General features: G+C 39.7%; 1 protein-coding gene across 3 annotated transcripts in view; it reads left to right on the forward strand.

Moving 5' to 3' along the window:
- The window catches only part of ARMH4 (armadillo like helical domain containing 4), a 103,067-nt gene extending 89,459 nt beyond the window's left edge, over nt 1-13,608 (forward strand). For 2 of the 3 annotated variants that reach the window (XM_036435345.2, XM_045580203.1), the window contains exons 6-8: nt 3,841-3,872; nt 12,440-12,574; nt 12,814-13,608. In XM_036435345.2, coding sequence (XP_036291238.1) covers nt 3,841-3,872; nt 12,440-12,574; nt 12,814-12,882 — 236 coding nt within the window. In that variant the 3' untranslated portion in view covers nt 12,883-13,608. The remainder of the gene's footprint in view (nt 1-3,840; nt 3,873-12,439; nt 12,575-12,813) is intronic. The other variant, XM_036435355.2, reaches the window with a different exon arrangement.
- Nucleotides 13,609-14,376: the final 768 nt, after the last annotated feature.

Consider the following 14,376-nt stretch of genomic DNA (forward strand, 5'->3'; position numbering starts at 1 on the left):
TTTAAGGATCTGCTTTCAATATTTGGGATATATATACCTATGAGTGGAATTGTGGAGTTATATGGTAATTTTATAGTTACTTTTTTGAGGAACTGCCAACTTGTTTTCTACAATGGTGCACATTTTATTTTTTAAAAAATATGTTTTTATTGATTTCAGAGAAAGGAAGGGAGAGGGAGAGAGAGAAACACCAATAATGAGAGGGTTATCATTGACTGGCTGCCTTCTGCATGCCTCACCCTGGGCATATGCCCTGACCAGGAATCAAACTATTTTAAGAAAATATTTTTTCCATCACCATTTATCCCCTTTATACCCTCTTCTACCTTCACCCTTCTCTGTCAATATTAGTGCAGAGCCTCCACCCCACAATCACCACACTGTTGTCTGTATCCATGAGTGTTCTCTCTCTCTCTCTCTCTCTCTCTCTCTCTCTCTCTCTCTCTCTCTCTCTCTCTCTCTCTGCTGAATCCCCCCCTCCAACAATTTCCACCCCACCAGAGCTGCATGCTCTCTAACTTGCCTTTGATAGCAGAAAAGCTCTGTCTTTGAGTGTTAATTGCAATGCTCAGGTGCTCTTAACCAAAGATTTGCCCTAATTTCTCTTGAGAATGCATGCCACTTGCTGTTTGCCCATTATTTATTATGAGGAGTGACACATTATAAACTGGTAATTTGAACTTTGGGAAGCAAACACTGAAATTGCCTTGGAAACCACTCTAAGACTCATTCAGTTCTTCACTTCTAATTGATTCATCAATTGGTGGAGCTATGACACTAGGGAAGTAGGAGCTTCATGTATATTACGTAGAAACATGTCAGAAACAGGTCATCAGTGAACAGGAGATTTCAAACTTACCTAGTTAATAACCAGGCTTCTCTTGGTCTCATCCTGCGATCAAACCATGACTTTTATCAGTGAAAAAAATTATATAAAGAAGAGGCGTGTGTGGGGACCTGACTTAAAGCTGAAGTGGTCTATAACTTTATATAAAATTGATGATGGAAGACAGAAGCTAGGGCTGATGGATTTTATGGCTGTTAAAGCCTCACATGAGTTGGCAAGATGTAGATTCAATGGATCTGGCAAGCAACTCACAGATTTGACCTTGCACCGGAAGCCTGATGATAGGCACTTCAGGAAACAGTAAACTTCCTTTTAACAATAAAGCCTGAATACCAATCTTCTTTCTTTTCACCAGCCAGTTGAAAATTGGGTAGTGCAAATGTCATGTTGAGTTGGGACGAATTTCAGATCCCCTGGGTGTGGGTTTGATGCTGTGGAGTGTAAAAGCAGAGATCAGAAACCTCAGTGCCCAACCGAATTTTCAAGGATGTCTTGTGCAAAGCACAGTGACTTTTTGTTTTCATTTTCTCCCTCATCATCAGGTAAAGAGGAGGAACACAGACAAGTTCTTTTTCCCCCCACACACTTCTTCCCTTATGCACCCTGTATTGCCATTGGTCGAAGTTCATAACTAGATATCTACTGGGAAAATGCAAAGAGAATGTCTTATACTCAACTGCATCTTCTCAGTAGGTATCTAGTACCATTCTTAGCTTGCAGTTAACTAAATATATACTTAATATTACTTGAAAGTTGAGATTAAGGTATCGGCTTTTCGCACCCTTCTCCGTGAATATTAGTGCAGAGCCTTCAGAATTAATTGCTTCTTAGATGCACAATTACTGCTACTTAGCCCTATACAGAGAAGTAGGTCATTCTCTTCATCGGGATCCTGCTGTTCTGTAATTATGTGAAGAACAAATGATGATAGATAGGGTTTCTGTGTGATTTTAAAGCAGGTAAATTTAGCATCATTAGAGACTAATCCAAATCTGGAAAAACTCAACTTCCTTAAAAAAACATGCAAACAGTATTTAAAACTTGGTAAGTTTTATTATTCTTAAGTGTAGTTATGTAAATTGGAAGGTAGCTTTGTTTCTTGGGCTAGAAGAGGCACTTATGATTATAAATAACAAGGAAGAATAAGAGCTGGTCTCCATTTATTTATTGGTACTGTAGAAATACTGTAATTGAAATGTAGTTATGTATGCTTTCAGCAAAAGACTATGCTCTGATATTTTATTACTTATTTAGGTGGAACATACATTTCCCTTTTCACTGATTAAGATAAAAAGAAAGTTTCCTACATTATTAAAGGTATAAATGCTGTTGAAAATTTGATTATTAAAGAAACTGTATTTATAACCTTTTCAAAATTGAATGTGAGCTAAGTAGAACCACCTATGAAGTACATCTCATACAATGCTATATGGAAAGGGTATATTTTATAAATTCACATAGCCCTTAGTCCTTCAGTTAAAATTAACTTAGATAAATAGAGATGGCATCTGCCCTGAGCTTGGCCAGCTTGCCTATCTTCCTTGCTCCTTCTGCTCCTTCTAAGAGTTTTTATTATTATTATTATTATTATTATTATTATTATTATTTTTTATGTACAAGATAAATAAAATTGGCATGGCAAAGGGGAAACCTGCCTATGGTTGCAGAATTAGACTCGTGTCTTAGTTTGACTTTTCCCTAAAAGCAAACTGAGAGGAAGTGATTGATAATATTAACTTCCTTCCAAGTTCATATCTTTCATTTTCTTTTGGTTTTCAACGCTGTCCAAGAGTTCAGTGAGACAGGGGCCAGTGGAGAGCCAGGGAAGGGGGTACCCCATACCTGAATGGATTATTCCTGGGGCTCCTTGCTTCTGGGAATTCTCTGAGATGCCATGTGGAACTTGCCTCCGGGTGGGGAAACTGGGGAATTTACCTGGTATGGTGAGGAGAATAATACTCCCTGCAAAGATGTCCAGCTGTTAATTGCCAGAGCTTGTGAATATGTAAAATGAGGATGTATTTGTCTGTTTTCTCCTTTTTGAGGCTTCTTAAAAATGAATTTTCATTCAGTTTTATAGCTTTAAAAGTCAGTGAAGATGAAAAATCCCACCACTAACTTTAAACTACTCTTTACATTAGGGGTGTCGAACTCAATCAGAGAAGGGGCCAAAATCTAAAATCCAGCCTAAATCGCGGGCCGAATGGTTTACTGAACAGTCATAAACTGTCATTGTGATGGAAACGCAGCGGAGTGCAGTGATGACAGCGTGGTGCGGACTACATTGCAAGGCCTGGCGGGACGGATTTGGCCCGCGGGCCTTATGTTTGACACATGTGCTTTACATGATCATTCTAACACATTAGATCATTTTGATCAATGCTTGCTTCTATTCTTGGTACATGTAATTCCAAATGGTTGTAAGAATGGTCTGTGAAACATTTCGTAGTGGATGTAATCCGTTCCAGTTGCCTTTTATAAATATTACTTGACTATTGTTTTTATTTTTTTCATCATGGTTATGCTACGATGCAGTGGCACACTTTGCAAGCTAGAGAGATTTCAGAAGTACTTTCTGTTCTCTCACCTTTGGTCAAGTTTTCCTTCAAATGGGAAAGCCAATGCTTTTCTTTGGAGCCAGTGCTGGGCCAGCATGCTCTGCCCATTGCTACTTCCGACCTTACTCTGTTCTGACATTGATTCAAGTATAACATTCCCAGTGAACTTAAAAATGGAAAACAATGAAGAATACAACTCAGGAGGAAATGTCAGATAAGAAATGACCTTGATATTTTAAAAGTGATTTCTTCTCTCCTTCCCCAGACCTCCCTCCAAGGCATTTTATAATAATAAAAAATACGTTTAGCAAAGAAAATATTCTCTGTTCATATTGTATCAAGTTAACTTATTGCTATTCAAATGTTATAGAATTAACACAATGAAATATAAGTAAAATGATGGCTGTTTACATTTTATTCTCTTATTTTCCCTAGTGAGAAGCTGGATGGAAAAACTAAAAGACAAGGTAAGAGATCTTCCTTCAGATTTACCTTAGATGTCATGGCTTTGGCAGCTATAAATACTTCAAAGTAATGGAGTTTAATTCATTATTCTGATTCTGGTAACCTATGCAAAGATTCAGGACCAAGGAAAAAAGATCTTTTTTATAAGTTTCTTCTTGCAGCACCATTCATTATTTTTTTCCCTTTGTTAATCCTTACCCTAGGATATTTTTCCATTGATTTTTAGAGAGAGTGGAAAGAAGGGGGAGAAAGAGAGAGAGAGAGAGATCAATTAGTTGCCTCTCGCATGCGCACTGACAGGAGCCCAGGATTCAGCTTGCAACTGAGGTATGTGCCCTTGACCAGAATCAAACCCGAGACCCTTCAGTCTGCGGGCTGACACTATCCACTAAGCCAAACCAGCTAGAGCCAACATTTATTCTTAAAGCAACATCTGATGATTGAGCATACCAGATGTTGCCTTAAGAAATGAATGGTGCTCTAGAGAGTAAATGTTATATAAGAGGCATGTTCTACTCAATACTATTGTCAACATATCAAAGTGGAGTTCCTTCTAGAGAATTTCAGGACTGTAATCCCATGTTATTGGGCATTTCTTGTCCCAATTCAAGGCTCTTTTAAGCCTGATCTTCCTTTGTGAGGAAGAAATATCTTGGCTTTGGAAGGCACTGATTCTTCTGACCCACGGGCAGACTTGATTTAAGAATAAAAGTTTGAGATGGAATGGGCACCCTTAAACTATAGTGGGGGGTGGCACAAAAACATCCAAATACCTGACCACTCTCTTTATACCCCATTTTATGTAGTCCATCACAGTGCCGCTACTTACTATATGATAATGAGCTGATTTGTCTGGAATAGCCAATATTGAAAAATATTTTCCTCTCTTGCTTTAATTCTTCTATCCACTTTGTGGTTGACAATATTAAAACTTCTTTCTGGGTTCATATTTTTCATTTTCTTTTGGTTCTCCACATGGCCCAAGTTTTCATTTTTGGCTACCTTGTAATTTTAAATTGGAATTTCCTGTGAAAATACTGATGGCATCTTGAATTTGTTGCTGTAGCCTGTGTCAACTCCCATTACCAGAGCCCAGTTCAGATTTAACTGGGGGTTAGTTCAATGAAAATATTATCAACTGCCAGGTATTGAGTTACCTCTAATTTGCTTACCTTAGAATATACTTCTGTTGATGGTTTTCCATATCTTTTTTTATTATTTGTTGTCAATTTCCTCCATATTTGAATGGTTAATATTTATTTTGCTGTAGCTCAATGTTAAAGAATGCAAGAATAAAACTAAGTGCAATTATCATGATAAATTATGTTAATTCTCCTCACTATTATTTTTCTGCCTCTCAGTAAAATTTAACAAATATAGTTTTTGAGAATGAGACTATTTGTGTGTCTGATCAGGTAAGATGAACAAGATTTTGGGGGAAGAAAAGTTCACCAGCTAAGAGCTGTATGTATTTACATTGGTAGTGCTTCTTGTTATTTTTCAGGGGAAAATATGCAATGAGAAGTAAACAGGCGTTGGTAGTTTAATTTAGGAATTCATATGTCATTGTTTCTATAGAGAGTATGCTGAGTTACAGGAATGGACAAAAATAGACTTAAGAAAACAAATTTTGGCATGCAGCCTGTTTTGAAGTTGGATATTGCAACATTTCTTACCTGTATGTATAAATAGCTTTGCTATTCGAGTTAAAAATCTGTGCAGCTGTAGACAAAGACCATAAGTTTTATTCTTGTGGGCACTTCCTTCTGATCTTATCTCAAAGGCCTGGTACCTTTCCTGGTCCTTTTCACCAAGAGAAATAATTTTATGTATGGATTTTAGTATCCTGGGTTATTTTGAAAAAATTTAACCCTCTATTCATTTTTATAGTAATTGTTTCAACTATGTCTTAGTTTTAGTTTTAAAAAAATTGGAAAAAAAATAGTTGAGACTCCCACCATGGTTTACTTATTTAATGTCTTATATCTTCATATTTTGAAGGGACTCACTCTAATCTTTTCCATATATCTCACCCTCCATGAGAAATATTATGCACTTACTTGACACATACATTCATGTGTATACAAATACATATATATGTAGCTCTTCTTCCCTCCTTCTCTTTCTCTCTCTCTTCATCTAGCTACCCTGTTTCCCCGAAAATAAGACAGTGTCTTATATTAATTTTTGCTCCCAAAGATGTGCTAGGTCTTATTTTCAGGGGATGTCTTATTTTTCCATGAAGAAGAATACGGTACACATTTATTGTTAAATGAAAATAAAGGAAATTTATTATCCGTATACAGTATAGTAGTACGGTAGTTGTGAACACAAACCAGACAAACTGTGAATCCTATAGTATCAAGAATTTACTCATTTATTCAATGACAATCATGTCATCATCTTCTGGAACATCATCATAACAATCCAATTCCTGAATTTCCTGGTGAATTTCTTGTGACTCCATTTCTTTCAGAACCAGTGGACCAAATCTCTCATGTTTAGCAACAGCACTGTCTTTAAATGAGTACTTCTTGTCAACGTAGCCTGCTCACAGTGCATTTGCAATGCAACTGTCAGTGATTTTCTCCCATGAATTCTTCACCCAAGTCACAACTTCTTGCAGTTTAGGTTTCAGAAAGTTTCCACACTGATTTCTCTCCATTCTATTTTCAATGTAGTCATTAATTTCTATGCACAAATTGCCTTTGAATGGCTTGTTTATTGCAATATTAAGAGTCTGGAGATAGGCCGTCATTCCTGCGGGAATCATTATCTGATCTATTTTTCTTTCATGAAGAAATGTCTTCATGTCTTTAGTGTGGTGAGTGCTGGCTGCATCCCAGACTAGCAGACCTCTTTGGCTCCCTTGCATAACAAGCAGAAGCATCAAATCGACCCACTTCCTTATAACTGCTTGTGTGGCCCAGGCTTTTTCAGTTTCAAGAATAAAAATGCCAAAAACACGTTCAATCTTTTCCTTCTTGCCCTTAGAAATGATTAAAAGTGGGATTTTAGTGCCATCCAGACGAATTGCCAAAATACAGGAAACACGTGCACTTTTGTAAGCAGTGGAGGGAATAATGTACACTAAGGAGGCACCCCGCTGTTTAATTATTGTTTGAGATGATCGGCCCATAAACACTGTAGTTTCATCCATAGCAATCATGTTAGAAAGATTGTATTTAGAGAAGTCAGCATCATCAATAAAGGACTTGAATGCAAGTGCTCGCTTAATAACTTTGAGTATCTTCCAACCTAAACAGCGTTGTAGATCTTCTTAAAGACAGTTCACTTTGCTGAAGGAAATTATCCAGCCAATGTTGTGATGCTTTGAAGTCTTCGTGGGCTATGTCAAACTGTAGTGCCATTGCAAGGGCAAATTCTTGAATCTGAGCCCTTTTCTCAACTAAAGCCTTTGCTCTCCTGTCTACAACCCATTCACAGATCAGGTCTTCCAACTCCAAAAATAATGGTTGCCGACCTGATCCACACTTGTGCTTTTTAGCATTTCCCTTGTCCACTTGTTCAATGAGGTACCATACTTTGCTTGCCATTTTCGGACCAATCAGATACTCAACATCTTCTCTTTGCAGAAAGCAGTAAGATTTTGGCCCCAAGAGTCTTCCACGATTCCTTTCTTGTACTCCACGGAGTAGCTTTTTCTTTTTGCGCTCATTTCTAAGGGTAAAAAATACCGGAATTGGGGTATCAAGCTGGGGGGAGGGGGATCACTTAAAATGACACAGGAGGGATCAGAGGGGGGAAATCACAATGGCACCGGAGAATGGGGGGGGGGTTTACTATTTTAGTAACCCCCTTTGATCCTCCTGTGTCATTTTGATTGCCCCCTCTGATCCACCTGTGTCATTTTAAGTGATCCCCCTCCCCCCACCCCTGTGCCACTGAACACCTTCACCAGACATCCCACCTACCCCTTTATCAGACATTTACCCCCTGGGGCTTGCCTGGGGACTATCACTGGCTTGCTGGGGCCTGGATCTGGGCTGGAGCAGGGTCTGCCACTGACTGAGAACCTTCAGTCATCATGAGGGCGGCCGCGAGCAACAGGTAGTGTCACCAGAGACAGATCAGCACTCACCACCTTCACTGCGTCCCATCCGCTCTAATCCTCCTGTTCTACACGCATCTGCGAAAGTCTGCTCCTCTCTCCCACCCTGTGCTCACCGCTCACTCCGACCTCCGCTCCGCCTCCACACAGCTGTGATGTCAGGACTCCACGTATTGTCACTGGTTGCTAGACGCCAGTCAGGGCGGCCCTAGCGACCAGTTTACGGTAAATTAATTTTCATTTTGAGACAGAGCCTGGGGGGGGGGGCTTATTTTCGGGGGGATGCCTTATATTTCACTCAGAAGGAACCTGTAAGTAGGTTTTATTTTCAGAGGATGTTTTATTTTTGGGGAAACATGGTAGTTATCACTTATACAAGTCTTATTAGTCATTATCTTGAGAAACTATTTGAGAACAAAACCATTGCCTCTTTGAAGAAAGGCACAGAATGTCTTAGGATGGAAAACTAAACTACATATTTCATGGGCTTTTCAGCCAATCCAGACTAAACTTCTCAGTTTTGCTTCATTTAATTGTTTTCAATATTGGTTTCCCTGTTAGTTAGCTGGGCTCTAAATAGGGCACGCACGATCAGTGTGATTGAAACTTCAAGGCCCATGCGCAGAAGTCAGTTTTCTGCTCGGGTGAATCTATTTTGAAGAAGTGGCATTAGAACATTCAAGGGGTCAAAGAGCCGCATGTGGCTCGCGAGCCTCGGTTTGCCGACCACTGCTCTAGAAGAAAGGGCAAATGGATATTCAGGGACAGCTCTTCTCCTCTTTCCATCATTAACCTTCTTCCTAGTTAATGTCCAAGTTAGTGGTGCTTGTTAGGCAAATCCTAACTTGGCTACCTATTGATATATTTTTCAACATCCAATTTGCTTCTCAAAACTGAAGATACATAGTTATTATATGTACTAAAGACCAGCTCTGTTGTTATATATCCAAGACCATTCATTCTATTTCTTCTAGCTTTAGGAATTTGTCCAGAATAGGGAAGCCCCAGACTATACTTCACAGCGGTGCTTCTCATGAGTGGTCTGGAGCAGCAGCAGTAGCATCACTGAGGAGCTTGTTAAAAATGCAAAATCTCAGGCCCCATGAGTCACAAACTCTGGGAATGGAGCCCAACAATCTTGTGTTTGAACAAATCTTGAAGTTGACTGATGCATGCTCAAGTTGACAACCACTGTTGCAGAGAAATCCTAAGAGCATTGTCTGTACACTGTATCATTTGGTTCTTTCATGGCTTTCTTGAAGACAGATGTTTCTGAGCACATACCTTATCCTAAGGAAGGGTACCTTTCTCAGAAATGTAAAACAAAACGAACACAAACCAACTGTATCTAGTACTATTTTGGCTTACAGTTTATTTAAAAATGTAAAACTTTATTGGGAAATAATGTCAAGATACAAGAAAAGGATTTCTGCTTTTTACCCGGATGTGCTTGTTTTTAACATTTTACCTCATTTGCTTTATAATTTGCTGGTACAATGAAGATGTTAAAATATATCAATAGGTAGCCAAGTTAAAATCTCTTTCCCCATTGTGAACCATTTGAGGAAAACATGCATACATCAAGGTGCTTGTATCTTGAGTACATCAGTATATATTTCTTATGAACAGGAACATTCTGTTAGCCCACATGTACAGTTATTAGCATGAGTACATTTAACAACAACGAAGTACTTTTATCTAATCTAGCATCCATATTTCAGTTTCTTCAATAAGTCTAAAATGTTCTCTATAAAAACAGTTTTCTCCTTCAGTACAGAATCTAGTCTAGGGTCATGTAACACATTTAGTTGTCATGATTCTTAAGTTTCCTTTAATCCGAAACATTTTTTTATAGCCATCTTTTGTCCTTCATGACATTGACATGTTTTAAGAATATAGTCCTTTCTGCCCTGGCCGGGTAGCTTAGTTGGTTGGAGTATCGTCCTGATGCACCAGGGCTGTGGGTTTGATCCCCAAACAGGGCACATACAGTGAATGTATGAATGAATGGGACAACAAATTGATGTTCTATCTCTCTCTCTCTCCTTTTTTTTCTCTCTCTCTTGCTCTCATTCTCCCCCTTCCTCTCTCTTTAAAATTAATTAAAAATATATATATCTAAACTTAAAGAAAAAGAATACAGTTCTTTTGAAAAAAAAAATAGAATCTCTTCCATTTTGGGTGTTTTTTTAAAAAAATTTAATTAATTAATTTATTTACTTGTTTATTTTTACTATTTCCTTGTGATTAGATTCAAGTTATGTGTTCAGCTGGAACATACACAGCGCTGTTGTGTTTTCAGGGTGTTACGTGTGCAGCCATATATAAAAGTAATAATTTTGAACAGAGAAAAGGAACTGGGCAGAATTGATCACTTAGAAATCATGTGCATTTATCATATTTGTCTTCATTCCTGCAGGAAACAAGTTATAGACAATTCTAAAAGGAGAGCTTATTTTCAATTAGCCAGGTTTGGGAAGGGATAGGCTGCTTTGTTCCCATCTTGTAACTGGGGATAAGTTGCAGAGCATAAGGTGATCCACACAGAGCAGTTAATCAAGCTGAACTTCCAAAAGCTCCGATATCATCCTCTGAATGTAAAGTCTAATTTCTTGTGTGTAAAGTTGATCAAGTTTCAACACGTACATATGTTTCTATGCACTGGGAATGGTAATTTAAAAAAAAAATCACAATTGTGGTGAGAGTACCAAAATTTTCAGTATTTTCCTGCATGGGAAATTATAAAGTTTTAAAAGTCGATCTGGAAGAACTTTAAAAAAAGTTTGGGTTCATGCAAAGCATAGTGATTTGTTGCAAAATGACTGGGCTTTGTTTCTCTAAGAAAAAACTTTTAGTATGCGGGTGAACAATGCTATTGTTCTCAAATCAATGGAAATGTTTTTTATATTCTGCCCAAAGTCAAGACTGTGGGAAGCAGAACCAGTAAGCTGGCCAGCTGTGCAGAAGAGGGTGCACTTTTGCAAAGCCTTGTCTAGCCCTTTCACTTATTTCTAAAAATGTTGGGGAGACATCACAGACTGCATACTTCAGCACTTTTTAGAAAACTTTTGTTCTCTGTCTCTCTCTGTTCTTGGCTCATTCTGAAATACACTGAAAATTGTGCTCTATTAGAAACTTGAGAAATAAATAAATGAGTAGACTCATAGTTTTCCCCTTACAATAATGCCTATCTAATGTACTTTTTACAGCTTCAAGATTTTAAATTATTCATGCATTTTGTCTGGGCAGGCTTTAGAAAGGGGCTTCGTGGAAGGCAGACTAGTGTCATGTTCCCTCCTCTAGCCCACAGGTGTCTTATTGGCCAAGTGCAGGGAGCACCCTTACTGTGACGGCCTTACCCTGAGCTTGGGTAGGTCTGGAGCTACTTACCCAAGCCCAGGGATGTGTGGAGATCACGTTGCTATCTTAGCCGACCTATCCACAGAGACACCTTGGGGACATTGGAGACATGCATAGGTTTAACACCTGCAGGCCCTTTTGGAGGCATCATTGTTATTGGCAGAGATCTTTATGCCCTTCTCTGCCACTTTCTTTGGGGTTGGGGACATTCAGAATTCCCTCCCAGCCAAAATCGGTTTGGCTCAGTGGATAGAGTGTCGGCCTGCAGCCTGAAAGGTCCCAGGTTCGATTCTGGTCAAGGGCATGTACCTTGGTTGCAGGCACATCCCCAATAGGGGGTATGCAAGAGGCAGCTGATTGATGATTCTCTCTCATCGATGTTTCTAATTCTCTATCCCTCTCTCTTCCTCTCTGTGGAATTCCCTCCCAACCCCAACTTGTCCACTGGGCAGATTATCCCTTTCTTAGAGGTTAGCCCACCCACTCTCTGTGCACACTTCCTCCTCATCCTGTCATTTCTCCCTGTGCTCCAACACCTAACCCCCTTCCTCTTTCCTCTGCAGGTCCTTCTCTTTCGTTTCCAGGAGCCCTCACCTTGCATTCAAGCACATTTCTCTCTCCTTTCTGCTGTAATGCCGCTAGGATTGTGGGAGAGCAGCCCACCCATGGCAAGGCTCTCCTCCTACCCTCCCAAGATCCATCATCCCAGAGGGCACTCCACCCCCGCCTCGCCCCAAAGCTTGACTCAGGTTGACATTTCCAATTTATAGCATTTTAATAGTCCTGGCATTCTGAGAAGCTTACTTCATCCATCTTTAATACAAATTATACTAGTATTTCTGTCACCCAAACCTGATGTTGACAAATGTGCATAATCAGAAGCTGGAGGTGCCAGGAGGTCTGGCTGATTTATGGTAATACTTCTAAGTATTGGAAATATCCCAAAATAGCCACCACGCCTCTCTCCCTTTGCCTTCTCCCCCCAAAAACCAACTGTATTCTAAACGTTGTTTTATTTTATAATGAAGCAGATGGGAGAATTCACGGTGTCTAAAAACCTGCCGCCATCCAGTAGAAATGAGGAACCCAGGGCTGGGGTCTGTGGAGCGTCCTAACGTGGTTTCCTTCTCCCTGCAGGCTGGCTACATGTCCGGGATGCTGGTGCCGGTAGGGGTGGGGATCGCGGGAGCCTTGTTCATCCTGGGAGCGCTCTACAGCATTAAGGTGATGAACCGCAGGAGGCGAAATGGCTTCAAAAGGCACAAAAGAAAGGTATGGAACCAATAACAGCAAAACCTCTTCCATTTCAGGGCATTCTTTGCTGTTCTCATTTGCTTATTAAAGCACACGGGGCTAATGAGGCAGGGCCGGTCTGGATGTGCCCAGTGGTTTGGGATTAGCTGGGAGAGTTGCCGCCTTGGCTTTGTGCACTCGTGAGTGTGCCTTTTTAAGGGGGCCCGTCCCTCAGTGTTGCTCTGCTGTTTTAATGCTCTTCTGTTTTCTTTCTCCAGCAGAGAGAATTCAACAGCATGCAAGACCGAGTCATGCTCTTAGCTGACAGCTCCGAAGATGAGTTTTGAATTGGACTGGAATTTAATCGAGTTTTGAATTGGACTGGAATTTAATCGGGATCGTCAACCGTGTTATTATTATTATTATTATTACTATTATTTTTCATTTGGGGGCTAAAAAAAGAACAACATCCCGCCACATCGCTGCTGTCAGGCCATCAGTCTCCCGATCTGCCGGGTAGCAGATTTGTCTTGCTCTGAGCAGGAAAGGCATGCTATGCTGTATACTAAATGTAACACGCAGTGTTGGTTTTAATTCTGTAGTGAATTGTCCACAACCACGGGCCACAACTCGTAAACATGCAGGGTACATGTTGTTCGGTAGGAGTTGCTAGGTTAGGTAGAGTAAATCTTTTGTATTTTTCCACAGTGTCTTTTCCTTGGTGTGGGTTCCTTGCCCTAAGTATAACTGTTATTGCTACCAAGGCATGCTTAACTCTGAAATAGAAATCTTGAACAAAGAATAACTTGTGATGACTGTACTCTACCTACTTGAAGCCATAGGCTTGTGGGCCATGGTACATATTACGTTTGCATCAAAACTAGCAGCAACATGGAATGCAACCTTTTTGTTAAGAAAATCTTTCAGCACACGAGGATTTTATGTAGATTTGTATGTGTCTTGCGTTATGTATTTCAGTCTCCCAGTTTTATTATTTTTCCTCTTTCTGGTTTATTCTTATTCTTGGCAAGGAAAAAAAATACACCATAAATAATACATTAAATTGACTATCAGTCTTCATGTGTGCTTTCTTAAATAGTATAATGGAGTCCAACAAAGTTATCAATAGATTCTTATGTGTTTGTCATTAAGAGATGGAAGATGTTCTTTTTGTGAACCAGAGGACCTTGTCAAGAAGAAATGAGGAAGAAATAAAAAAGAACATAAGGGACCCAGCTGGTATGGCTCAGTGGTTAAACAACCATGAACCAGTTCAGTTCCCCATTAGGGCTCATGCTCTGGTTGCAGGCTCAATCCCCAGTAGGGAGCATGCAGGAGGCAGCCAGTCAGTGTTTCTCTCTCATCACTGATATCTCTCTCTCTGTGAAAAAAATAAAAAACATTGAAAAAAAGTAGGTAAGCTCCCAGAACATTTCTCTTTACCATTTTGCTCTGTGCCTGCATGGCCACTGTTCTGAATTATTCAGAGTGTTGCTTTTCTATGTCTGCAGTCTTGGTCATGGGAAGATTGGGCCCCTGTTGGTCCTTATTTGGCTTTATTAGGAAAACAGACATTTTTGGGTAGAAATAGGCTCAGTGGCCGCAGTCCTGGTATATAACCAAGCTTATGAAAATCAGCCTCTCTCAGGCTTCAGGGATGTTGGGCTATGTTAGATAATTTCTTATTCCCCTTTGAATGCAATTCCTTGCGCTTTCTCTTTTGAATCTGGGTATTTGAGAGTTTAATAAAGCATAGGCTCATTTCCATGGAAGGAACAATGTTACTAACAACACTGTTCTTAGTGCTTAACACTCTATAGGACTTGTTCACATTTATTAGA

This window comes from Pipistrellus kuhlii, unplaced genomic scaffold, assembly GCF_014108245.1.
Source record: "Pipistrellus kuhlii isolate mPipKuh1 unplaced genomic scaffold, mPipKuh1.p scaffold_m20_p_1, whole genome shotgun sequence".
NCBI classification, from domain to species: domain Eukaryota; kingdom Metazoa; phylum Chordata; class Mammalia; order Chiroptera; family Vespertilionidae; genus Pipistrellus; species Pipistrellus kuhlii.